This window comes from Dendropsophus ebraccatus, chromosome 6 (genome assembly GCF_027789765.1).
Source record: "Dendropsophus ebraccatus isolate aDenEbr1 chromosome 6, aDenEbr1.pat, whole genome shotgun sequence".
NCBI classification, from domain to species: Eukaryota; Metazoa; Chordata; class Amphibia; order Anura; family Hylidae; genus Dendropsophus; species Dendropsophus ebraccatus.
In genome coordinates this window covers 128,533,056-128,560,751 of record NC_091459.1, presented here as the reverse complement: position 1 = coordinate 128,560,751, position 27,696 = coordinate 128,533,056, and the positions used below count along the sequence as shown (strand labels likewise).

General features: G+C 38.8%; 2 protein-coding genes across 3 annotated transcripts in view; one reads left to right on the top strand and one right to left on the bottom strand.

The window, feature by feature from the left end:
* The window catches only part of LOC138796053 (cysteine-rich venom protein-like), a 427,653-nt gene that overhangs the window by 261,601 nt on the left and 138,356 nt on the right, over nucleotides 1–27,696 (top strand). The window lies entirely within an intron of this gene.
* On the bottom strand, nucleotides 623–26,670 carry LOC138795083 (cysteine-rich venom protein-like). 2 transcript variants are annotated; one of them, XM_069974039.1, is made up of 7 exons: nucleotides 26,589–26,670; nucleotides 21,940–22,074; nucleotides 21,030–21,120; nucleotides 20,147–20,289; nucleotides 19,415–19,500; nucleotides 18,464–18,555; nucleotides 623–1,137 (listed from the first exon to the last, which is right to left on the bottom strand). In XM_069974039.1, the coding sequence occupies exons 1-7, from the start codon at nucleotides 26,658–26,660 to the stop codon at nucleotides 1,112–1,114; spliced, it is 645 nt and encodes a 214-aa protein (XP_069830140.1). In that variant the 5' UTR covers nucleotides 26,661–26,670; the 3' UTR covers nucleotides 623–1,111. The 2 variants fall into 2 exon arrangements, with proteins under 2 accessions (XP_069830140.1, XP_069830139.1); XM_069974038.1 differs by lacking the exon at nucleotides 623–1,137 and adding an exon at nucleotides 16,609–16,834.

Here is a 27,696-nt window from a genome sequence, read left to right as displayed (position 1 = left end):
GTTCATTATTTTGTATTGTTATTTGTTCTGTGATGGCATATTTTACATGAAAGAACCTTGTCAATCCACCGTCCTTATGGGGATTTGTATTTGCTCTAGCCCCCTTGTGATGTAAAAATTAATCAAATTTTTTTAAATTTTCTGATGTGTAATCAATAAAGTAAATTTGTATATACTGGTCTTGCATCCGCTATAAAATTCTTTTTTGGTTTTTGTGTTTCCCCGTCCTTATCTGTAGCAATTGTTGGCAAATTTTATGACAAAAATTGGGGGAAAAGAAGAATCAAATTTTTTAAAACTTTCCTCATCTCTAACAAACATACATTATATAGACATCAGGGGAGGCTCAGTATCTGCATGCAGCAGCGCTATTGATAACTAACTTTGCCGAGACAAGGGCTTCAACAGCCCTGCAGTTCCTAACACAGCCATGTTGTATTTAAAGGGGTTATCCAGCGCTACAAAAACATGGCTACTTTCCCCTTCTCTTGTCTCCAGGTCAGGTGCGGTTTGCAATTAAGCTCCATTTACTTCAATGGAACTGAGTTCCAAACCCAACCCAATCTGGAGACAAGAGAGGGGGGAAAAGTGGCCATGATTTTGTAGCGCTGGATAACCCTTTTAATAATATTATATTACAAGATTGTTTCACTTTATTAAGAATACCTCTTTAATAAAATTCAGAAACCGCTTTTAAGGCTCACTACTGTTATATGCGTGAATTGTGATTATTGCAGCTTTGTTGTAGGTGTTGTTATATCACACAGGTTACATTTTCAGCACATACTTATTATTCTTTGTATAATACAAAGTTGCAGGTTTTCTAACATACGTTGTTTCTGTACCAATTCTTCACAGTTGTAAAGATCTCTGCTTGCTGTTATTGTATTGCAGTAAACTCAATCCAGGGATAGAATGGAAATAGTAAAAAGTGAAATGTTATATTACCAGTCGCTTCTTCTTCTTCTGGTGAAACTTAATTGTCTTTGAGTTATCTTCCAGCAGGTGGCAGCACATGTGTATAATGCTGCTTCATAAGAAAAGCAGCATATGCATATACACTCAGCGCAGGAAGCTGCTCCATCATCCTTCCATCCTATAGTGGGATTTTCTATGGATCAGTCACTATCCTGCTCCCTGTACAGCCAGAAACAGAATAAACTCATCACTGGAGAGAACGGAACATTCTGCAAAGTAACTGCGTGTAAAATAATAATAATGAAAAAAATCCAAAAAGTCTGCACTGTTCTCTATCAGTTTACAGAACATCTATCTATCTGCTATCTATTATCTATGTAACTATCTATTGATTTATTTATCTATTATCTATTTATCTATTATCTATCTATCTTCTATCTATCTATCTATCTATCTATCTATCTATTTATCTGCTATCTATTATCTATGTAACTATCTATCTATCTATTTATTTATCTTCTATCTATCTATCTATCTATCTATCTATCTATTTATTTATCTCCTATCTATCTATCTATCTATCTATCTCCTATCTATCTATTATCTATCTATCTATCTATCTATCTATCTATCTATCATCTATCTATCTATCTATCTATCTATCTATCTATCTATCATCTATCTATCATCTATCTATCTATCTATCTATCTATCTATCTATCTATTTATCTCCTATCTATCTATTATCTATCTATCTATCTTCTATCTATCTATCTATCTATCTATCTATCATCTATCTATTATCTATCTATCTATCTATCTATCTATCTATCTCTTCAAATAACATAATAAGCAAAATGAACTCATAATCATTTAGCAACTTGGAAAACTTGCAAAGTGATAATATTGAAAATATTTTCCACAGACTTATTAAACTCTGTTCAAATAAAATGATTACATAATACATCCTATTTTTATGAATGTATTGTACTGCCTCCCAAAAGTTATACAAATCACCAATATACACTTATTATGGGAAATGCTTATAAAGTGCTTTTGTCCCTGCACTTATTACTGCTTCAAGGCTGGTGATGTAACTTCATGGATAACATGGTGATGTCACTTCCTGGATAACAAGGTGATGTCACTTCCTGGATAACATGGTGATGTCACTTCCTGGATAAAATGGTGATGTCACTTCCTGGATAAAATGGTGATGTCACTTCCTGGATAAAATGGTGATGTCACCATTGGCTGCTGGAGAGGATAATGGCAGGGGGACACTGAGGCACATAGGACACTGGAGGGACACTGAGCATCCCTCTGCCACATCATCTTCTCCAGCAGCCACAGCCCGCACAGCTCTGGGAGTCGAGTCGTGACATCACCATGTTATCCAGGAAGTGACATCACCATGTTATCCAGGAAGAAACATCACCATGTTATCCAGGAAGTGACATCACCATGTTATCCAGGAAGAAACATCACCATGTTATCCAGGAAGTGACATCACCATGTTATCCAGGAAGTAAAAAAAAACTTTATAAGCATTTCCCTTAATAAGTGTATATTGGTGATTTGTATAACTTTAGGGGGGAAATACAATACTTTAATAAAAAATTTCGCCGGACTTCTCCTTTAAATCTGTTATCTATCTATCTATCTATCTATCTATCTATCTATCTATCTATCTATCTATCTATCTATTCTCTCTGTCTCTCTCTTTAATACTCAGTCATCTTCTTTCCAATAACATATTAAACACAATAAATCACTCGCTCACCCTGAAAACAAAATGAAGGAATTTCCTAATTTCTCCCAGGACATAACAATCTCTATTACAATAAGCAGAAACTATCACAGTGCCGAATGCATCTTGACTTTATATTTTCAAAATAGAAAATTTATCTTCCCCAAATATACTCTCTTTTTCTCTTTTTATTTTTCTTATCGCAACTGGCAAAATATATGTTTATTTCCATAAAAAAAAAAAAAAATCTAAAGCTCCACAAAAAATAAATAAATAAATAATTTCTTCTTCCTATATATAGCGTCTAAGCAGCCTACAAAAGTTAGTTCTTGTCGAAAACTGCAAAGCTATGTCTGATGAAATCTAAAGTGGTGCTACCAGAGAGCTGTCAGTCAGCCCATCCATCTATCTGACTAATTGGCTTCTTACCATCTTCCCATCCTGTAGTTTTTCTATTACTGGTCGCCTCTGGCTAAAATGCAAATTCCGAACAATAGACACCTAAAAAAAAAAAAAAAAAAAAACGCTGCTGCTTTCTTAATTATCTGTCAGACCGTAAGGACCGGTGGACCCTCGGCCTTCACAGTAGAGTTATGCTAAGCAGCGCGGCATCATGGGAATTGCGGTGACAGCTCATTCTCTGGCCGCGGTTTTTCTATGTACGAATGACAATGCAGAAATCTGGGTTTTCCCACAGTTCTTCAGAACACCTGGGCTATTGCTCTGGGGAGCACAAAGCCCGAACTGTCACTCTCCAAGACATGGCCTTATTGCCGCTACCGTGACAGGATTGTTGACAAATGCCAGCAGTCATCTCTGTATCTGGGGAAATGTCTGCCATGATTGTGTCAACAGACTGACAGGAATTGTTAATGTTTAAACTTTCCGCAGCGGCAGAATCCTGTCTCGCTGATGGTATTTGTCAGAGGAGACTCAATCTTTGTCAAACTTGCTTAAAAATTAACACTTCCTCTATTTCCTTTAGTGGGGAGGGGGGGGGGGGGCGAGGGGTGGGGGGTTATGTATTTATAACACCACCAGGTTCCAGGTAATGTCAGCTCTAAGTGGCGGCTGTAAACAGGACCTAATGTAAAGGACATTAGGAATTTATGACTTTTTTGTGTCCTTTTGACCCTTTTGCTACAGTGATAATTATGGTTTTATTTTTCACCACCACTTTTTTTTTTTTTTTTGCCCTAGGTATCAGAATCCTGAATAATTCAAGGCACATAAGGAATGCATATCTCAGCAACCAGGAGAGTATATAGGTGGTGGGTGGATGGATAATGAATAGATAGATAGATAGGAGATAAATAGATAGATAGATAGATAGATAGATAGATAGATAGATAGATAGATAGATAGATAGGAGATAGATAGATAGATAGATAATCTAGATAGATAGATAGATAGATAGATAGATAGATAGATAGATAGATAGATAGGAGATAGATAGATAGATAGATAGATAGATAGATAGATAGATAGATAATCTAGATAGATAGATAGATAGATAGATAGAAAGATAGATAGATAGGAGATAGATAATCTAGATAGATAGATAGATAGATAGATAGATAGATAGATAGATAGATAGATAGAAGATAGATAGATAGATAGATAATCTAGATAGATAGATAGATAGATAGGAGATAGATAGAAGATAGATAGATAATCTAGATAGATAGATAGATAGGAGATAGATAGATAGATAGATAGATAATCTAGATAGATAGATAGATAGATAGATAGATAGATAGATAGATAGATAGATAGGAGATAGATAGATAGATAGATAGATAGATAGATAGATAGATAGATAGGAGATAGATAGATAATAGATAGGAGATAGATAGATAGATAGATAGATAGATAGGAGATAGATAGAAGATAGATAGATAGATAGATAGATAGATAGATAGATAATCTAGATAGATAGATAGATAGATAGATAGATAGATAGGAGAAAGAAAGATAGATAGATAGATAGATAGATAGATAGATAGATAGATAGGAGATAGATAGATAGGAGATAGATAGATAGATAGATAGATAGATAGGAGATAGATAGATAGATAGGAGATAGATAGATAGATAGATAGATAGATAGGAGATAGATAGATAGATAGATAGATAGATAGATAGATAGATAGAAGATAGATAGATAGATAGATAGGAGATAGATAGATAGATAGATAGATAGGAGATAGATAGATAGATAGATAGATAGATAGATAGATAGATAGAAGATAGATAGATAGATAGGAGATAGATAGATAGATAGATAGATAGATAGATAGATAGATAGGAGATAGATAGGAGATAGATAGATAGGAGATAGATAGATAGATAGATAGATAGATAGATAGATAGATAATAGATAGATAGGAGATAGATAGATAGATAGATAGATAGATAGATAGATAGATAGATAGATAGATAGATAGATAGGAGATAGATAGATAGATTTGAACATTTCTTCAAGGGCCAAAATATACAAAAATTAGGAAAAAAAGAAAGGTTAACCATTTTGTTTCTGGATTGGAGCACTTGAGCAGTTTAGTTCTTGCTCAACACTGAATGTCAAAATTCCAGAAAAACCGCAGCTCTTCATTGATGGAAACAGAAGGGGGAGATTTATCAAACATGGTGTAAAGTGAAACTGGCTCAGTTGCCCCTAGCAACCAATCAGATTCCACCTTTCATTTTCCAAAGAGTCTGTGAGGAATGAAAGATGGAATCTGATTTGTTGCTAGGGGCAACACTTTACAATGGATCAAAATGCATCAGTTTTTTAATGTACACAAAAACGTGGTCGACCACATCTGTTTTTTTGTTTTTTTTTATAATGGAAGTCAATGGAAAAACAGAAAAATGGAACACAAATGCATCTGTTTTTTTCCCATCAGTTTTTGAATAAACGGATGAAAAAAACAGATTGCAAAAACACAGTGTAAACCCACAGTGTACAGTACAGTGTACTGATCTAGCGTTATCACTAATAGTAGTAGCTTTAGTTGCTTTTGTGTGATTTACCCTAAACAGGAAATAAACATAGAAAAATTATAAAATGTGTATTGTCTCCAGCTCCCCGGCTCCTCCCCCTCTACTCAACAAGACATCATCCTCTGATGTCACAGGAGGCGTGGCTGGGATTGTAACCCCGCCCCTGAGTGATGTCACTATCTCTGACCAGTCCCTCTACCCTACTTCACCATCTCCCTGTCATATACACAGATACAGCTCTACTTGGACATTTCTGTAGGTTGAGGTGCCAGCATGCTGCCTTGTGATGAGTGATGCTACAGAATGAGCAGACAGTGAGTGAAACCCACCTTACTGTGCAATAGTCTGCATTGAAATTAGATGTTTTGCAACATTTGGATTGGGAACTGTCAGGAGTGCAGGGGGAGGGGAGTAGGCAGGGTGGGAGGGCTCTGATGGAGAGATGAAGAAAAACAATACATTCTGCAAATTGTAGTACTGAACAACTGCTCAACCAGGAAGTACAGAGCTAAGAGCAAATTTACTTTAGGTGATTTCAGAACTGGGGCAGACAGGTGAGCAATGCTATAGGCTTCTGCAGCATGTTTATTTATTTTTTACTTGATGTCAGACTACCCCTTTAAAGGTGCCCTCTTACTCACTTTTTGGCTGGTATTTTTCAGGCCAAACAAAACGCCAGGAAAAATGCCAATGACATGTTTTTCTTCCCCCCCCCCCTCCCCCCATGCATTTGCATTTTTTTCAGGCATTCTCTCTGGCGTTTTTTAATTTATGTGTGAATGCCAAAGAAAGACACCATAATGGAAAAAAAGACACCATAATCACAGCAATGTTGAGACAACCAGAACAATCTGATTGAAGTCTATGGTAGAAAAACACCGCAGTTTGCCAAAAAAAAAAAAAAAGCCACACCCTTGCCACACCCGCTGGGGTTTTTGAAAATTTTGACATTTTGGCAAATTATTGGAATTTTGCCAGGATTTTAAAGCCGTGTGAAGCCAGCCTTAGGCCCTATTCCACGGAACGATTATCGGCCGTAATAGGACGATATCGACCATTACGGCCGATAATCGTCCAGTGGAATAGAAGGTAACGATCAGCCGTCATCGTTCATGTCGGCGATCTGCTGCCGTCACTCCGTGGAATAGGACTGGCGGCAGCAGACCACCGCTATCCTCTTTGGGCTACCCGGATGACCTAGCAATCACCCGTGCAGCCCTAACCCCCCGCAGCTCCTCGTGGCCCCTACAGCACCCACCCGCTTGCTCCCGCTGTGTGGAATGGTGGCAGGGAACAAGGAGCAAACAAGCGCTGACAGCTCCTCTCCATCGGCTTTACTCTCCTCACAGTGTTGATAAAAATGATTGAGGATCTTGACTCTTAGGGGTAACTTCTTGGGGGTTCTATGCTAGAGACTCCTTACCATGGTTTTGGTATTTAGGAACAAAGGGGAACTCTGGAAGTCTATGATGTTCATCTATCCAAACTGTTAAAAAATCCCCATTAATTAAAGGGGTAGTTTAAAAAAAAATCTTTCAAATCAGCTGGGGCCAGAAAGTGCCAGAGATTTGTAAATTAAGTCTATTATTAAATCTGGAGTTTTCTATTACTTGTCAGCTGCTGTATGTCCTGTAGGAAGTGGTGTATTCTTTCCAGTCTGAAAAGCAGAAGAGGTTTTCTATGGGGGTTTGCCACAGTTCTTGTTACGGACAGAGGTGGCAGCAGAGAGCACTGTGTCAGACTGGAAAGTATACACCCCTTCCTGCAGGACATACAGAAGCTGATGAGTTCTGGAAGTTGTGAGATTTTTAAATAGAATTAAATTACAAATCTCTGTCACCAAATGAAAGAAAACATTTTATTTTTTGCTGAACTACCCCTTTAACCTATAAATCTTGATTTTATACATATTTTAATTTCCCATATAGTAACTTACTCATTACGTTTAGATTTTCATTAAATTTAAAAAACTAAACTAAGACAATAGAAACAGTGTAAAGTTACATTTTGGATTCTCTTCTACTTTCCCGGAACATAAACCTGAGTTACAATGATTTTTTTTTTGTCTCTTTGCCCCAGGCTCCAAAATGTTTGTCATCACACTGGAGAAAGGATTAGCTGAATCCTTAAAAATATACTGTCATTTGCTTCTGCATTTAATGGCTTATGACCTAACAGCCAAACAAATTGTGGTTGTTATTTGACCAGAGAGTCTTTCTTGTTTAATGCCTTTTTACAGTCTGCATTATGTTACTTTTTATGGCTTTGTGTGTTTTTTATTTTTAAATTTTTTTGCACAGAAGTGATTGGAATTTTTATAGAGCGAACGTCTGATTGGAATGTTACAATGTTACAATAGAAACCTGTACATTGTGTTATTTATTGTACTATGGAATTTCTATGGCTATGTTCACACAACGTTTTTTCAGCTCCGTTTTAAAATGACGTCCGTTATTTTGAGTCTAAACTAACGGACGTCATTTAGCTGCCTAGCCTTCCCTTAGTACAATGACAGCTGCTGGTACATTATTTTAGCTTGGGTCACTGATTGGCCTTAATTGAAAAGTCCATTGACATTAATAGTAAAAATGGAGAAAGAACGGTGACAAAAGAAAAACTGTGTGTGAACAACTAATAAAAAACGTCCGCTGTTTGCAAAAGACGCCCGAAAATAATGATCACGTTCATTATTTTGCCGTCCGCGGTAAAAAGTCCATTATTCAATACATTGTGTGCATTGGACGTCCGTCTTCCCATTGACTTCAATGCATTGCCATTGCAGCAAGTTAAATCGTGGCAAAAACTAACGTTATTTTAAATATCAAAATCAGCCGCCTTTTCTCTATTTTTGACGTTGTGTAAATATAGCCTATTTGTATGATTGCTCTTGTATTAAAACGAATGTACCAGCAGGTACTTTGCTTTAAAATTTTTACCTCAGTAGATTGGTGCTGGCACAGTGCCAGTGCCACAGTCATTTTTTTAACCACGCCCTAGTTCCTGTGCATGGCGTCGGTCTATTCCTGCTTACGCCTACCTGCCCCTAGTGTGACGTTCCACCCTCTCCTCTGTGACGTAGCTCCATTAGAATGAATGAAGCCGTTTCAAAAAGGGGAGGGGTTTCATCACACTGGGAGCGGGAATAGACCGGCACCATGCGCAGGAACCATGCCGTGGTTAAAAAAAACCGCTGGTACATTCTTTTTAAAGGGGTACTCCGGAAGAATTTTTTTTTTAATCAATTGGTGGTATAAAGTTATACAGTTTTAGAAATTACTTCTTTTTAAAAATCTCAAGTCTTCCAGGATTTATCAGCTGCTGTATGTCCTGTAGGAAGTGGTGTATTCTTCCAGTCTGACACAGTGCTCTCTGCTGCCACCTCTGTACGTGTCAGGAGAGGTTTTCTATGAGGATTTGCTACTGCTCTGAACAGTTCCTGACATGGACAGTGGTGGCAGCAGAGAGCACTGTGTCAGACTGGAAAGAATACACCACTTCCTGCAGGACATACAGCAGCTGATAAGTACTGGAATACTTTAGTTTTTTTTTAAATATATGTCATTTACAAATCTGTATAACTTCTTGACACCAGTTGAAAAACTTTTTTTTTTCTCCTTTGAACAAACCTTGTGTGCATCCAACTCACCACATAATTACATATACACAAAGGATTTTCCTATGGATGTGGATAGTGATTTGCACAGGGCGGAATATGTTATTAGAGGTGTAGAGCTGCAAGTATTGATCATGTAAATTGCAGGCAGATAGACTGTATATATTCCGGCCACACTGAAGACCTTCTATAGAACTTTTCTGATAAATCTCTTTTAAATTCTACCTGCAGCGTCAGAAAGCCCAGAGTATCCTCCTTAGTGCAGGCTCCAGCATATACAGTATAATAATGAACAGATCATGGCATCCTGACAGCCAAGACAGTATATACACAGCAGGAGCCCGCCGGCACATGACCCTAGGAGCCACACATTTTCCCAAGATGTTTTTCTTTTCTGGCTGAAGAAAATATGAAGGAAAATAAGACTTTTATTTTCTGGTCATGTGTTTTGTATTTTAATTTCTGGACATGAATTTTAGGGCAGACAATTGTAAAATTACAATATTTTAGAATAATTTATATTTTGAGTCAAATCATGGTTTTTGTGGGGGAGAATTGTGGGCATGCTCTGTGACTTAGGCCCATGCTATTGTGCAGGGAGGAGCTGTAGTGCAGAACATATTGTTAGCATCAGATTTATCAGGGGCGGGGAGAAGATGTGGATGAAGAGGAGGGTTATGGGTAATACCAATTAAAAAGGTCATTTGTATATGGGGGTCACTATGAGAATCCAAAATATATTCAGACCTCAGAAGCTAAAATAATAGTCTAAAGACTAGACCTGAAAATGAGATAGAAAGATAAATATGTGATAGAAAGATAGATAGATAGATAGATAGATGATACATAATAGATAGATAGATAGATAGATAGATGATACATAATAGATAGATAGATAGATAGATAGATAGATAGATAGATAGATAGATAGATACAAACAAGAAAAAGCAAGCAGCACTGCTGAGTGAAAAAAAGTTAGGTGCCAGCGGTCCTGGATCCTGACCCGGGATCGTATTCAAATAGCAGCAAGATAGTCCACGGCACTCACAAGGTTAAGTTGAAAAAAAGTTCAGTGATTTATTTGTGCATCGTAACACAGCACTCCAAACAACACGACGTTTCGGTAACCTCACGTTACCATCCTCAAGTGTACAAAGTGAAATACATGCTCAGTTTAAATACATACATCTACAAAGGTGATTGGTTTGCATAATTAATGATATAAATCACACATGTGTAAAGTCCAATCAAGATCATGGAAAAAGAAAGGACACTGCCCTGTCCTGGGCGTGTGTGTCCAGATACGTGAAAGTTCATCATGTGATACGTCACGTGACCACCCACAGTGTCAAAATAATGATCTAGTGTCCGTGATTAAAAAAGTGAAAAAATCCACTTGAACAGGATTACGTGCTTATAGAATTATGTATCCACATAGAATATACCAAAATATATAAGTAATACAAATTGCTCCTTGCTAGAACCGGCTTCGGATTCACCACCTCTCATAGAAAACCTACAGACACCAATACCACTTTACATTTTACAAGTTGCCATCCCAAAAAAATGATACGCTCCTTGCCATACAGCCAAATGCTGAGGGCGAGGCGTATCATTGATGACCCACAGAATTTGGACAAAGCTTTGACTCGCATGACTGGTGAATTCCACGAACGAGGGTATCCTAAACAATTATTACAGACATGCAGACAAAAAACAGTGACATTCCCCCGGGAACAACTATTACAGAAAACAAATACCAAGGATACACAAAAACATATACCATTTGTATCTACTTACACGGATTGTTCTCCCCAAATTGGAAGAATAGTGAGAAAACACTGGAGAATTCTGAGTGACTCCTATCCCAACATTAGTGATCTCAACGGACCTCCTCTTCTATCCTATAGGAGATGTCAAAACCTAAAGGATAGACTTGTTAAATCAGACATCAGTTTAAAAAAAACAGGGGGACATACATTCTTAGGAACACCAAGAATAGGCTGTTTCCCATGTACTGGTTGCGTGACATGTAGACAATTGACTAAAGGTACATACTTTAAACATCCCAACACTTCTATAACATACAAAATCAAATTTTTCCTTACATGCAACACAAAATGGATTATATATGCATTGTGGTGTCCATGCAACCTGGTATACGTAGGTGAAACAACACACGACCTTAGGACTCGTTTTGGTCAACATCGGTACTCGGTTAGGAAACAACGTCTAGACCTTCCTGTCTCCAAACATTGTGTAGAAAGAAATCACACTGAAAATGACCTTAGAGTAATGATCATTGACCACATACCTCCTTTAAAATATGGTGGGAACAGACAGATGCTACTTAAAAAAAGAGAGCTGGAATGGATCCACAAGCTGGATTCACTAGCTCCCAGGGGATTGAATATTGAGTTTAAGATTAGCAGCAACATGCTTAGGTGAGCATCTCTGACACCAACCATTTCTGATACGCCACATCAGTAGTAAGCTTTAGTGAAATACTATTACAACTTGTACATATTTTATATTTATACTTACCCGCTTTATCTTTCCTAGATTGACTTCCTTGCCACCGGACGGACTTCACCACATACTCGAAAAGTTGGCCCTGCTCTTCTACTTTTATTCTCTCTTTTTCTTCCTGCGGATTCCTGTGGAGCAGAACTGTTGGATTGGGACTGGTTCACATGCTGCGGTAGTGATGCGCTTTCGATAATGGACCTGGAGAGGTCTGGGAGCACTGACCTAGTCTGTTGGATGGTGATTGCCCTCCGGATACAGGTGGATGTTTACATCACTGTGAATGTTCGCCGATCACGGGTAGGCGTCTGATTCCAGATGACACGAGAGAATAACAAAGTTCCTGGCGAATATGTGAAATCCCGGGGTCCAGCTCTAATTACCTGCAATCCTGCTAAGCTGCGGTTCGTACTACCAAACAGTGTTCCTCCCATGTTGCGCTGAAGCTCATGTCACCTTGACAACACAGGACGCGGGCTGTGATTTCTCTAACTACGCATGCGCCAACTGAAGACATGTCCTGAGAGAGGTGGTGAATCCGAAGCCGGTTCTAGCAAGGAGCAATTTGTATTACTTATATATTTTGGTATATTCTATGTGGATACATAATTCTATAAGCACATAATCCTGTTCAAGTGGATTTTTTCACTTTTTTAATCACGGACACTAGATCATTATTTTGACACTGTGGGTGGTCACGTGACGTATCACATGATGAACTTTCACGTATCTGGACACACACGCCCAGGACAGGGCAGTGTCCTTTCTTTTTCCATGATCTTGATTGGACTTTACACATGTGTGATTTATATCATTAATTATGCAAACCAATCACCTTTGTAGATGTATGTATTTAAACTGAGCATGTATTTCACTTTGTACACTTGAGGATGGTAACGTGAGGTTACCGAAACGTCGTGTTGTTTGGAGTGCTGTGTTACGATGCACAAATAAATCACTGAACTTTTTTTCAACTTAACCTTGTGAGTGCCGTGGACTATCTTGCTGCTAGATAGATAGATAGATAGATAGATATATAGATTAATAGATAATAGACAGGAGATAGATGATAGATAGATAGATAGATAGATAGACAGATAGATAGATAGACAGACAGACAGATAGATAGATAGATAGATAGATAGATAGATAGATAGATAGATAGGAGATAGATAGAAGATAGATAGATAGATAGATAGATAGATAGATAGATAGATAGATAGATAGGAGATAGATAGATAGATTAATAGATAGGAGATAGATGATGGATAGATAGATAGACAGATAGATAGATAGATAGATAGATAGATAGATAGATAGATAGATAGATAGACAGATATATAGATAGGAGATAGATAGATAGATGATACATAATAGATAGATAGATAGATAGATAGATAGATAGATAGATAGATAGATGATACATAATAGATAGATAGATAGGAGATAGATAGATAGATAGATAAATAGATAGATAGGAGATAGATAGATAGATAGACAGATATATAGATTAATATATAATAGATAGGAGATAGATGATAGATAGATAGATAGACAGATAGATAGATAGATAGATAGATAGATAGATAAGAGATAGATAGATAATAGATAAGATAGATAATAGATAGGAGATAGATAGGAGATAGATAGATAGATTAATAGATAATAGATAGGAGATAGATGATGGATAGATAGATAGACAGATAGACAGATAGATAGATAAATAGATAGGAGATAGATAAGATAGATAATAGATAGGAGATAGATAGGAGATAGATAAGATAGATGGATAGATTGATAGATAGATAGAATAAAAAATGACGCGGCACTCGATGCAAAATAATGCAGGCGGGTGCCTGCGGTATCACTAGATCCACCGGTGTCGTGTATAGCAGAGAAATATAACCGCAGCACTCCAATTGAGGTGAATGAAATAGAGATGAGTGAGTAGTGAAATATTCAACTTTTGAAAATTTGAATTGAATAGGCACCGATATTCGACTATTCGAACGAGTATTCGGTCCCATTATAGTCTATGAGAAAAAAAATTGCGGCACTTGGAAATCAAAATTCAACCACTTGGAGGTCACCGAGTCCCTCATAAAACCTCCCTAAACGATGCCAACACCTCCGGAGTGACACTGGGACATCAGGGACATGCCTGGGTGCACCCAACACCCCAAAATATCAGTATAATGCCACTCTCCGCAGTTGCAAAGGAAAAATATTTGTGAACGCTTCACGAACATTTGTGACCATGTTCACACATTTCGTTCATATTTCTTGCGCAGTGTTACATACATGATTCCAATGTGCGTCCGCAGAGTGTCATGTTATTTGTGCATATCACGCGTAATGCTGTACGAACGTTACTGGAACAGTATGTATCACGTGCCTTTTACTGGGCTACTGAAACAGTATATATCAGGTGCCCTTAGTGGGCTAAACCAAGGACACTATAAGTCACTTGTACACACAGGGTACTGGAATGAATACACCTGCTGCTGCTGTTATATCATCTATTTCTTAGCACTGAGAAGCTTTGGTTTCAGAGATGACTTTTTCGCTGGATCTTAGCCCTGAAAAGCCCTTTTGGGTTCAGTAGTAATCCTGTCTGACCAAAACACTACTAAAACCTCTCTCTCCCTGCTCCAAGATCTTTCCCTGACTAGGTTGAAAGCTCATCTGCGGTCGAGAGGCGGGAGCCAAGTATTTAAGATTCGAGGTCATGTGATTCAGCCATCCAATGAGGGTAGATGCCGTTTTCGCGCTTCAAATGTTTCCCGCGTATTCGACTCACTACTCGATTGAATTTGAATCTTTCGAATACCGCAATATTCGATCAAATACCTACTCGATTGAATCGTATTCGCTCATCTCTAGAATTAAACGGTGAAAAATTTATTTCAAAGCATCCCACAGAAAAACAGCTTTTGTGTTTTTCTGTGGGATGCTTTGAAATAAATTTTTCACCGTTTGATTCACCTCAATTGGAGTGCTGCGGTAATATTTTTCTGCTAGATAGATAATAAATAGGAGATAGATAGATAGATAGATAGGAGATAGATAGATAGATAGATAGATAGATAGATAGATAGATAGATAGGAGATAGATAGATAGATAGATAGATAGGAGATAGATAGATAGATAGGAGATAGATAATAGATAGATAGATAGATAGATAGATAGATAGATAGATAGATAGGAGATAGATAGATAGATAGATAGATAGATAGATAGATAGATAGGAGATAGATAGATAGATAGATAGATAGATAGATAGATAGATAGATAATAGATAGATAGATAGATAGATAGGAGATAGATAGGATAGATAGGAGATAGATAGATAGATAGATAGATAGATAGATAGATAGGAGATAGATAGATAGATAGATTATAGATAGATAGATAGGAGATAGATAGGATATAGATAATAAATAAATAGATAAATAGATAGATAGATAGATAGATAGATAGATAGATAGATAGATGCTTGAAAAAGGTGGCGGAGGCCACTGAAACGTCGCATCATATCCTCGTTTGTTTATTTGCTGTGCTGCACCTATGTTTCTTTTACTTTTAATGGAATAAATCACTGAAGATTCTTTTTTACTTGAAGTGCTGCTGGACATTGATTATTTTTTAGATAGATAGGAGATAGATAGATAGATAGATAGATAGATAGATAGATAGATAGATAGATAGATAGATAGGAGATAGGAGATAGATAGATAGATAGATAGATAGATAGATAGATAGATAGATAGATAGGAGATAGATAGATAGATAGATAGATAGATAGATAGATAGATAGATAGGAGATAGGAGATAGATAGATAGATAGATAGATAGATAGATAGATAGATAGATAGATAGGAGATAGATAGATAGACAAATTTCCAGCAGCACTTATGTAGTGAAAAAATATCTGCAGTGATTTATTTCATAAAAATTAGAAATACATAAGAAATACATAAGTGCAGCACAGCAAATCAAGATATGATGCGACGTTTCAGTGGCCTCCGCCACCTTTTTCAAGCGGAGGTCACTGAAACGTCACATCATATCTTGATTTGCTGTGCTGCACTTATGTATTTCTAATTTTTATGAAATAAATCACTGAAGATATTTTTTCACTACGGAAGTGCAGCTGGAAATTTGTTTATATTAGCTACAAAGTATCCTTGGTCAGATACTATCCCGCGGGCACTCGGACTCTATATCTGGAAGGTGGTCCCACTAGTATTACATTGGACTAAGATAGATATAAAGATAGATAGATAGATAGATAGGAGATAGATAGATAGATAGATAGATAGATAGATAGATAGATAGATAGATAGGAGATAGATAGATAGGAGATAGATAGATAGATAGATAGAAGATAGATAGATAGATAGATAGATAGATAGATAGATAGATAGATAGATAGGTAGATAGATAGATAGGAGATAGATAGATGTTGCCTTTGGTTATGGCCCGCTAAGGGGGGCTGGTCATGCTCAGACCAACTGGAAACTCCAGCTAGTACTGGCAGTTGGTCTCCACTGAGCCTGCTAGAGGGATTAAAGGACGCCCATGAAATTCAGACCACTGCATGGAGACACTTAGACACATATTACACATACACCTCCAGACTGATATACCTAACAATGTTTTTTAAGCTAGTGACATTTTATAATATGGGTGATGCATGCGGAAAGGTAAGGATGGCCATGTCTCTAAGTAACAAGTGATAAAAGAAGTGCACAACTCCATTGGCTTCTAGTTACAATACACCTGTTTATTCAGTCATATAAGTCGCATCATCCGCTTCTACAAATCATCAAAAGCGAAATACAACAAAACACCCGGAAGAGAAGGAAACGAGATAAGGTGAAGTATAAGTTCTATTTGATTTTCCCCTTACAGTTACAGGAAGCTTTGCACATAGCCCGAATAGCATACCAGTGGCAGACGCCCTGGTGCAGGGCATAGGGACAGTTAGTTGCTTTATCTTGGAACGGACAATAATTCACTGCGGGGGGAAAAATACAATAAATCACAGTGGAAATGAATGTACAGAACTGGTTTACCTATAGGTAATATCCCATACTCACACACTCAGTATTACAATGGCTGATCAACCTACAACCCAGGGCACTTACCGCTTAATGGCCCTGCCCATGTTCCCTTATAGTGTGTATACTGTAGATGTCATACAGATGGGCCTCCACTGGGCACTTCCAATACAAGTCAGGACTCTGGCCACTCTTCTAGACTTGGCATGGTATATAGATGCCCATACATATAGAGGACATCCATCCTATAGGTTCCATCCTAAGGGTCCTATTACAGTGAGAGATTTTTAACAATAAACGATCGCAAACGAGATTGTTTATCGTTAACCTGAAAACGTTCACCATGTTCCACAGAACGATAATCGTTAGATATGATTGTTACTACAATCGTTATTGCGATCGTTACTATGATCGTTTACTCCTTCTGATCCCAGAAAAACAATGAACAATGTGCAAATACACTGAACGATTAGTGAACAAATGCGGAACTTGAGCGAACGAACGTGGAATTACAGCGAGCGATTAGCGATAATTTTAGGTTCAGATCTAAATAAACGATCAATGACATACAAACGATTTTTCGATCGTTGCCTGCAATTACACAGAACGATTATCGTTTAAATTCAAACGATTTAACGATTTTTCACACGACTATCGTCCTGTGTAATAGGGCCCTTATGGTCCTTTTACGCGGAACGATTATCGTTCGAATTAGCACGATAACGATCGAATTCGAGCGATAATCGTACGTGTAAACGCAGCGAACGATCAATAGACGAGCGAGAAATCGTTCATTTTGATCTTTCAACATGTTTTCAAATCATCGTTGGTCGTTCGCAAAAAATTCGCAGATCGTTCCATGTAAACAGTCGTTCACCGATTTAACCTATGTGCGAGATAGGCTTAAGCGATCGCAAAACGATTTTTCCGTACGATATCATAACGTATTGTTATAAAAAAAAAACACGTTACTTCAAAATCGTTAATCGTTCGATTGGGCGAATTATGGCTCCGTGTAAAAGTACCATTAGTCTTAGTCCTGCTTGGAACTAAAACTTACCCAACACAAAGAAAAAGTTTTAAAGGACACGTACAATGTTCTTTGTTAAAGTGGTTGTCCAGCGAAAATCTTTTTCTTTCAAATCAACTGGTGTCCGAAAGTTATATAGATTTGTAACTTACTTCTATTAAAAAAATCTAGACTCTTCCCATACTTATTAGCTGCTGTATGTCCTGCAGGAAGTGTTGTTTTATTTTCAGTCTGACACAGTGCTCTCTGCTGACATCTCTGGCCAAGAAAGGAAGAGGTTTTCTATGGGGATTCCCTTAGAAAACCTCACCTTATGTAGAGAGTCCCTGTCATGGACAGAGGGGGCAGCAGAGAGCTCTGTGTCAGACTGGAAAGAATACACCACTTCCTGAAGAACATACAGCAGCTGATAAATACTGGGAGATTTGATATTTTTTAATAGAAGTAAATTACAAATATCTGGGACCAGTTGATTTAAAATATTTTTTTTTGTTTTTTTGAATGACCCCTTTAATCCAGAGATCACCGGGGATGGTGTTTAAGTTGTGATACTTACAGCAGAGTTTGTTGCCATCACAAGCTGTCTCACATTTGCTGCATGGTTCCCCTATTATATATGGATCGTACAGCGATTCAGCTTCATTTCCTCTACAACAACAAAAAGTTGAAAAGATAGAACAATTTATTGATACAATGTAATATTATTAACCCCTTAAAGACCAGAAGATTTTTATTGTTATTTCTGTCTCGTCGAGTTCTGAAAACCATATAACTCTTTTATATTCTCATGAATGGAACCATAGAAGGGCTTGTTTTTTGCGTAGCCAATTGTTATTTGCTTTGACACCTTTTATGTAACCATAAAGTATACAGTGAGAAAAATAATAAAAATCTTGACCTTAATTGCTTCAAATTTTTCTGGAATCTGAATAAGTTTGGTTATTTCCACACACACGGATACTAAATATATGCTTACGGGTACTCTACTACTGTTGCTAGTTAAAGGGGTAGTTCACAAATAAAAATAATAATAATAATAATAATAATAATAATAATACTTTCATATCAACTAGTGCCAGAAAGTGCCAGAGATTTGTAATTTACTTTATAAAAAAATCAAGTCTTAAAGTACTTGTCAGCTCCTGTATGTCTGATAAGTATTGGAAGACTTGAGATTTTTCAATAGAAGTTATTTATAAATCTCTTTAACTTTCCGACACTACTTGATCTTCAATCACTCATTTCCCTCTGGAATATCCCTTTAAATCTAAACAATGTTTGTCTATTCATGTAAGTCTGTAGTCCAATGATACATGAAATTTCCAATATTACAAACACAGTCTGCTATAAATCATTTATTGTGGGAGTCCTTCTTTCTGTAGAACGCTAGGAAGGCCAGCAATCCATAAATCACAAGAGAGAGGGGTCCATAGACATGAATGGCAGTGCTGGGTGCCTCTCCGTAATGTAGCCATACAGTAAGGGGTATAAAAAGGTATATACTCACGTAGTGTAATAATGGCAGACATAGAAGTAATGTTCTCCACAATCTGCAACAGCACATCCGACTTCAAATGTGTTATCTGCAACAAGCTATAGAGGGGAGAACACTGAAGGTTATATAGTTATGCAGTTACAGTGTAGTCTCCTTCTGAACACCAGCTCTGCTCCATCAACATTAATAGTCATAGGGGGAGATTAATCAGATATGGTGTAAAGTAGAACTGGCTCAGTTGCCCCTAGCAACCAATCAGATTCCACCTTTCATTTTTTTTTCAAAGAATCTGTGAGGAATGAAAGGTAGAATCTGATTGGTTGCTAGGGGCAACTAAGACAATTCTACTTTACACTAGTTTAATAAATCTCCCCCATAATGTTCATTGCAGTCTTAGAGCTGGACTGGCTAGTGCTCTCACCATAAAGGCACAACAAGTGATGGCCAGACATCTGGTAGAGAGAGGAGACCTGGCAATGAGCTGCTTTCCTGCTTGCTGTGATGTTGTTGCTAGGGTTATACACAGTCACCACCAGGGGGAGCTCACTGCATACAGATTCATACAACTTACAATGGGTTCAACCAAAGTTGTTTAAAGGGATTGTCTAGTGGGATAATTCTTTCCTAAGCGGCAGAATATTGGTCAAAAAAAACATAAAAACACTCATGTGGTCCTCATTGTTCTCCATTGCCTGCTCCCATCTTCATACACAAGAAATAGAAAGTATAAGCAGCAGTGCTCACCTGAGTGTAATGTGCAACAACCTGATCGTCTTCTGCTCCTTCTCCAAAGTTTAAGAATTCCTTCTCAGCCTCCCAGTTCTTGATGACCGTTCTCCATGATAAAGGGACCGGAGACTGCAGGATATTTTCTCCACAGGGGCTACCTGCAAAAATACAAATGTTACATGGACTGGATAAGGGACTATAGGGGAGATTTAGCAAACATGGTGTAAAGTGAAACTGGCGCAGTTGCCCCTAGCAACCAATCAGATTCCATCTATCATTCCTCACAGACTCTTCGGAAAATTAAAGGTGGAATCTGATTGGTTGCTAGGGGCAACTGAGCCAGTTTCAATTTACACCATGTTTGATAATTCTCTCTCTCTCTCTCTCTCTCTCTCTATATATATACTGTATATATATATATATATATATATATATATATATATATATATATATATATGAATGGCACATCACTATTAGCATACTGAGAATCATGACTGTCATCAGGCGCCTATGCAGAATAGCCCACTGTATAACCCACCCCCATTATTAATACACCTATCTGCATGGAGAGAACTCCCTCTAGCACAGCTACACTGACACTTTTGTATTGCTACGGAATAAAGGGACCGTGACTACTCTCCGCACCCCCGGTACTCACCTGCTCACTGCCGCCGTGTGTAATAGAGCCAGCAGCGAGCGGGGAACGAGGAGCAAGCAAGCGCTGACAGAGCTGGTTTGCTTCTCAACATCGACCCATGTAATAGGGGTTTTAGTGAGTGGTATACAGCACCAGTGTTCAGTAAATGCAGGGCTTTGTAAATTCCACATTTGTGTGACCCCCCCCCCCCCCAGCCTAGTGGGAGGATTTCCACCATGGTTGTACAGTAATTGTTCTTACCTTCTATTGTTCGATGATCCACTGTGCTGTGATTTAAGTAGCAGAGATCTGCCCAGCATTTTGCTGAGTATGCCAGTACGGGGCTCCATTGCTTATGGAGAAAATGCAGAAAAATAATAAAATGTTGTAAGAAAGACAGGAAAAAACTATTTACTATACCATATATATCTTATAGCTTGTAATCCCTTGCGGGCAGGCTCCTTTTCCCCCATGTACCAGTCTGCCATTTGCCTTCATGTAATGCGTTGATCTTGTAATGTTCCTGTTTGTAACCCCCATCTATTGTATAGCGCCCTGGAATTAAGGGCCCTTTATGAATAAATAATAATAATAATAATAATAATAATAATAATAATAATAATAATATTGTGTCCCACCATAAAGAGTCAGGGGAGCTGGGTGCCCTAATTTAGCAGATTACCATCAACATTACACCATTTGAAACACTGGTGGACCGCCATCCTAGAGAAACATATAAAACTAGAAACCCCCTAAAAATGTACTGATATACTTAAAGCGAATGTACCATTATTACATTCACTTTAAGTTTTGCACATGGATAGAACAGTGCCAGCACGGTGCAGTTGGTGCCATGGTCCTTTTTTTGAACCTCGGCCTGGTTGTCGTCTACGGTACCATTCTATTCCCGGGCAACGGCCGGGGGGTGAGGCTATGGAGTTGGGCCGGCCTGCCTGCAGTGGGAGGAAACCCCCACCCCTCTGTGATGCGGCTCCATTAGATTCAGCCAATTGAGCGGACTGTTACTGTGAATTTGTCTAGGAAGTGGTGGCGGCACACCTTTTGCACCATTTTAGTTGACTCCTACTGCTTGTAGCCTACGGCCCTATTCAGAGTTCTAGCTCTGGAGTTTGTTTTAGTTTTTGCCTTATATTCTGGTTTTATCTCTTACCATTTTTTGCATATTTGCAGCAGGTGGATCCACGTGTCTCCTCACATGATTGTGATAACTGGTAATTACTTCCTGTACATTCTCATCATCAGTCTCAATACTTTCAAAGGGTACAATGTCCTCATCGAAGATAATCTAGGAAAGGAACCATACAATGTTTAGATAATGATCCATTATAATAAGGGAGGGATCCCAGAAATTCAGGATAGATATTGTATGTATGTACTTCTAGGTTTTATTTTACATAGTACATAGTCACATAGTTGATAAGGTTGAAAAAAGACAAGAGTCCATCAAGTTCAACCTCCAGAAACTCTACTGGCCTTATGAGGCATATGCTTATTGCACTTCCTGTACTCTGACTCAAAAATAATGAATGTATATTGCAATCTTGCTTTATATCACATCTACTTTTGATTTAGACTTTGAAAGTTATAACAACAGCAACACAAAGGGTGTTCTGCTTATTTTAAACTCTTCATATGTTGTTTCCCTGGCAGAGAACATAACAAACAGGCCTTTCTTACCATTCCGCACTCCCCCAATATCCTCCTGTGTCAGCTGAACGATTCCATCTTCACTTCCAAGATGGATTCATCAGAAAGGGCACGGAGCGGGCGTAGTATAGCGGAGGCCCGGCATGACCGGGTTCAGCTGGGACTGGAGGCATAGAGGGAGAGGGAGTAGCTTGAGGGGAGAGAGGAGCAGGCAGATAGGAAAGGATAAAAGGGGGATTGGCGAGTGGTTTGAAAAGGGGACAGGTGATTGGAGCAGGTCACTCACCGAGGGAGGAGCCGGAGTCCATAAAGCACGGAGGACCACGTGGATCGTCAGTTGCCCGCGGGACCAGCTTCAGCCCGCCCGCCCTAGGTAGCAATATGGGTTGCGAAGGTGGGTTGGGTGAGGGTCTTTTTGTTTCTTTGTCATGACAGCCAGCATAGGGATGGCTTCCCCTTCTTTATAAAGTTATATGGTAATAGAAAGTTTGGTTAAGTTATGTGTTGTTCCCTTCGGGATAGGGCCCTGGGAACGGGGTGGTGTTTAGGCAGTACCGTCTGACATATTGTCAGCAGATGAGTCGCCGCGGTGCGGCTAGGAAAAAATTGGTGCTGTGTTGGTACAGCCCTGTATGGTACCCTGTCAGACCTCCCTGGTTTTACAAAATACATAGTATTATTCTGGATAATATTCTTGATTATTTAGATATTGGTTGACATGTTATTTATTGTTATGTTTTAAGCACTTTAATAAAAGGCTGTTGTGGCTGTTCTATCCAACACTAAAACGGAGTCGACTGAAGTTTGTGTGGTAAAGGTAAAGTGGGAGGGGGTGGGCGTTGGAGGGACGGTTGTTAAAAGGGGTGGGGGTGTGTGTGTGTGTACGTTTGGAGGAGTTAGCCAGCAGGAACTCGGCTATACCCAGAGTCATGGCTCTGACAGCCCACTCAACCAATAAATGACTGAGATGGGACAGCACCACAGCCAGTGACAAGCTGAGCCGACTGTCACTGCCACACCAGTCTGTCTCAGAAATGGAGGTGAGATTGTTTACCTGGGGACCGAAGATGACGGAGGAGGCTTCCGGGGAATTGCAGAAAGGTAGGGATAACCTGTTTGTTATGTTCTCTGCCAGATAATTAAAAAAAAAAAGTTTAAAATGATTGGAGTAACCTCTTTAAGCTGTCCATACCGCCCTTATATAGTAGCAATTCAATGAACATTCTTTTTCTTATTCAGTCCCTCCACTGGCATCATCTGTCAGGAGTCCAGAAGCCCCTCATATTCTGTAATGTATGCCCCCTACCCAGAAAAGATGTGCTATAGCTGGGCTGCCTCCACTGGTTGGTAATGGAACCTCCAACAAAATAAAAACTAAATCATTCAATAATTTCCTTGCCGAAAACCAACCAAAACCACCATATTTCCCCATCAAGCTTCCTTTCCACAAAGAACACTGTATGTCGAAACAAAAGATTTACAGCCGGCAGTCAGCAAGTGTACATTAAGCAGAATCTGTAATCATTTCCATTGTCGCTTTCTTGTATCCACATCACAATCCTTGGACTTGTCAATGGGCAATTGTGGACTCTATCCAGAAAGCTGAACCTAACAATCCTAATGACTATAATATGCGGATATACTCTGTATCACTTATCTTGCACTGATAACTGGATGCAGAATTCTGGCAGTTGCTTTTCAAACTTGACAGATTTTTAACCCCCCTAAGACTCTCTCCGAGCTTGTAGAGTTCCGCACCATCTGCTCTAGTGCTTTATGGCTCCGTTAGTTCTCCTATGTCATGATACTGCAATGAGCTGGGTATTAAGTCCACAATACAACATTATACATCAAATAGTTTACTTAGCCAAAATTATAAAGACACATAGAGAATCTTTTTTTTATTTTTTTTATTTATTGATATACTGATGTTATTTTCTGTAATCTTTAATACATTAAAGGGATATTTCCATCTCAATTAACATACTTATACTTGTAGGACTCGTCAAGTTACATATTTTTTTACAAATACAAACTTGCCTCCTTCTCCTGATATGCCGCTCGCTTCCTTCCACTGATACACAGTGTAAAATATACAGTAGCAAAATTATTTTAGGGTTAATAGGAGGTTAGGGTTAGTAGAGGGTTTGAGCAGGGGCATAGCTAGAATTCATGGGGCCCCATAGCAAAAAACTGTATGCCCCCCCCTCCCACACACAATAATGTGTGTGTGTGTATGTGTGTATATATATATATATATATATATATATATATACACACACACATACTCCGTGATGTGGCCAAAAAAAAAATTGTCTTGTGGCCAGAGGCAGAATCTTATGGTTATACATAGGTGCAGGAGCAGACTACCTTTTGCTTAACCCTTTATTTACTGCAGTGTGTAAGTGATCCACTGTTCTCTTACATGCTGCAACACAAAAAGGGTTAATAAAGAAGACAATTATCTCTCTCCTTGCTACTCCTGCACTGATAACCCCTGACCTCTGCAGGAACTCAGAGGTCAGAGGTTATCAGAGTAGTCAGGCAGAGAGCTTATTGTCTTCGGTATTAACCCTTTTTTTTGTTTTGCAGCATGTTAGAGAACACTGGGTCACTTACACACTGCAGTAAATAAGGACACAGGAGGCTCTTATCTTCCCTGGGCCCCCTCCCTCCACGGGCCCCATAGCAACCGCCTTCCCTGCCTCTATGGTAGCTACGCCACTGGGTTTGGGTAAGTAGAGGGTTAGTAGATAGTTAGGCTTAGTTTAGGTTTAGGCTTAATAGAGAGTTAGAGTTAGTAGAAAGTTTGGGTTAGTTGTAGGTTAGGGTTAGTATATGGTTAAGGTTAGTAGAGGGTTAGGCTTAGAAGAGGGTTAGGGTTCATAGCGGGTTAGGCTTAGTAGAAAGTAAGGTTTTGAATGGGGTTAGGGTTAAAGGAGAAGTCTGTAAAAATTTTTTATTAAAGTATTGTATTGGCCCCCAAAAGTTATACAAATCACCAATATATACTTATTATGGGAAATGCTTATAAAGTGCTTTTTCCCCTGCACTTACTGCTGCATCAGGGCTTCACTTCCTGGATAACATGGTGATGTCACTTCCTGGATAACATGGTGACGTCACGACCCGACTCCCAGAGCTTTGTGGCTGTGGCTGCTGGAGAGGATGATGGCAGAGAGATACTCAGTGTCCCTCCAGTGCCCTGTGTCTCTCCGTGTCCTCCGCCATCATCCTCTCCAGCAGCCACAGCCCGCACAGCTCTGGGAGTCGGGGCGTGACATCACCATGTTATACAGGAAGTGACATCACCATGTTATCTAGGAAGTGACATCACCATGTTATCCTGGAAGTTACATCACCATGTTATCCATGAAGTTACATCACCATGTTATCCAGGAAGTTACATCACCATGTTATCCAGGAAGTGACATCACCATGTTATCCAGGAAGTGACATCACCATGTTATCCAGGAAGTGAAGCCTTGATGCCTTGATGCAGTAGTAAGTGCAGGGAAAAAGCATTTGCAGCATTGCAGCATTTCCTGTAATAAGTGTATACTAGTGATTTGTATAACTTTTGGGGAAGCAATGCAGTACTTTAAAATTTTTCACCGAACTTCTCCTTTAAGGTTAGTAGAGTTTAGGTTTAGGGTAAGTAGAGGGTTAGATAATAGATCATGATAATTTTTTGCAGCCGTCAATATTAAGAGGCAGTTGCCTTTTTTTCCCTATGATCTTGTAGTGGTAACATAGCCTAACTACATATATACCAAATAGATCACTGCTTTTAGAGCAAAGTGGTGGTCGGAAACCTAGACAACAAGCTGACAACAATGGAAAGGAAAGAGCAGCATATCAGGAAAAAAAATATGCAAATTATGTGATGAAGCCCACTGCAGGCCCAGTGATGTTTAGCCCCTTCTATCTAGTGCCCCATGCCTGCATAAACACCCAATCTGTTTGCATTGTCAGGCTGAATGTTGCTAAATGTTGCACTCCGTAGGGTTTAACTCCTAATTTGCATAAAACTCGAAATCTCAGCGCTGGAGAGAAGGACTGAAGTAAGAGTTAGTGTATTTCCTTCAGTCAGCAGTTCCACTTTAAATGACAGATTTACTGATCTACTGAAACAATGTGGTTAAAACTTACATATTCCAAAGAGAACTGCACCAATAAAGCCAAGAAAAGTGGAGGTAGAAGGACATGGAAGCAACGCTTCATCTCTGCAGGCGATACTCAAAACATAAGGACATTGTTAATATTTGCTTCAATACAAAAGCTTATTTTGCAATATTAGGGTATGTGCACACTACGTAATGGCATGGGCGGATTCCAGCCACCGTCCAAAGAATGAACCTGTTAATTCTTTGGACAGACAACGGAATCCACCTGTGCATAGAATGGAGACGCGCGTGCCCGCCACAGTCTGAGAGCGGGCACGAGCGGTAGATTCCACAACAAATTTGACATTGCTTTTCCAAAGTGTGCACATACCCATAGCAAATATTATTAGAATCAACTGTGTCTGTATAGAGGATGACAGCTGTTTATAGGGTGATAGCTGTATAAAGTGTTATAGCTGTATATAGGGTGATAGCTGTATAAAGTGTTATAGCTGTATATAGGGTGATAGCTATACAAGATGCAGGGGTCTTGAGTAGGCTTGCGCACCCGCAGCCTCTTCATTGGCGTGAGCGCATCACATATCTTTCAGTTTGTTCAGCCATGATGGGAACCATGTGATGCGCTCCAGCCAATGAAAAGGCAGTTTTTTCTCTCCCATTCATTGCTCCGCATCCCGGAAGTGAGGGTGATCCGAGGACTGGAGGGATGGTAAGTATATATGTTGTGTTTTTTGTTTTTTTTTTGAGGGGGGGGGGCCTCCTAGTACTCCTTTAATTGCAAATCACCTCTTAACTGGAGACAAGGTGGTGGGAGAAAGTGGCCATGTTTCCAAAGTGCTGAATAAACCCTTTAAGTTATTGCAGTATATAAAAAAGGGGTTATCCATTATTATTGAAAATCATGGCTGCTTTCTTCCAGAAACCACACCACTCTTCTCCTCAGTTTTGGTGTGGTATTGCAGATCAGTTTCATTGAAGTAAATGAAGTCGAGTTGCAATACCACATACAACCTTAAGACAGGCATAGCACTGTTTTTGAAAGAATTCAGCCATGTTTTTCCTAACCTAGCTAACCCATTTAAGTTGCATATAGTCATGTGTTATCTCTATAGCGAAGGAAACATATAGGAACA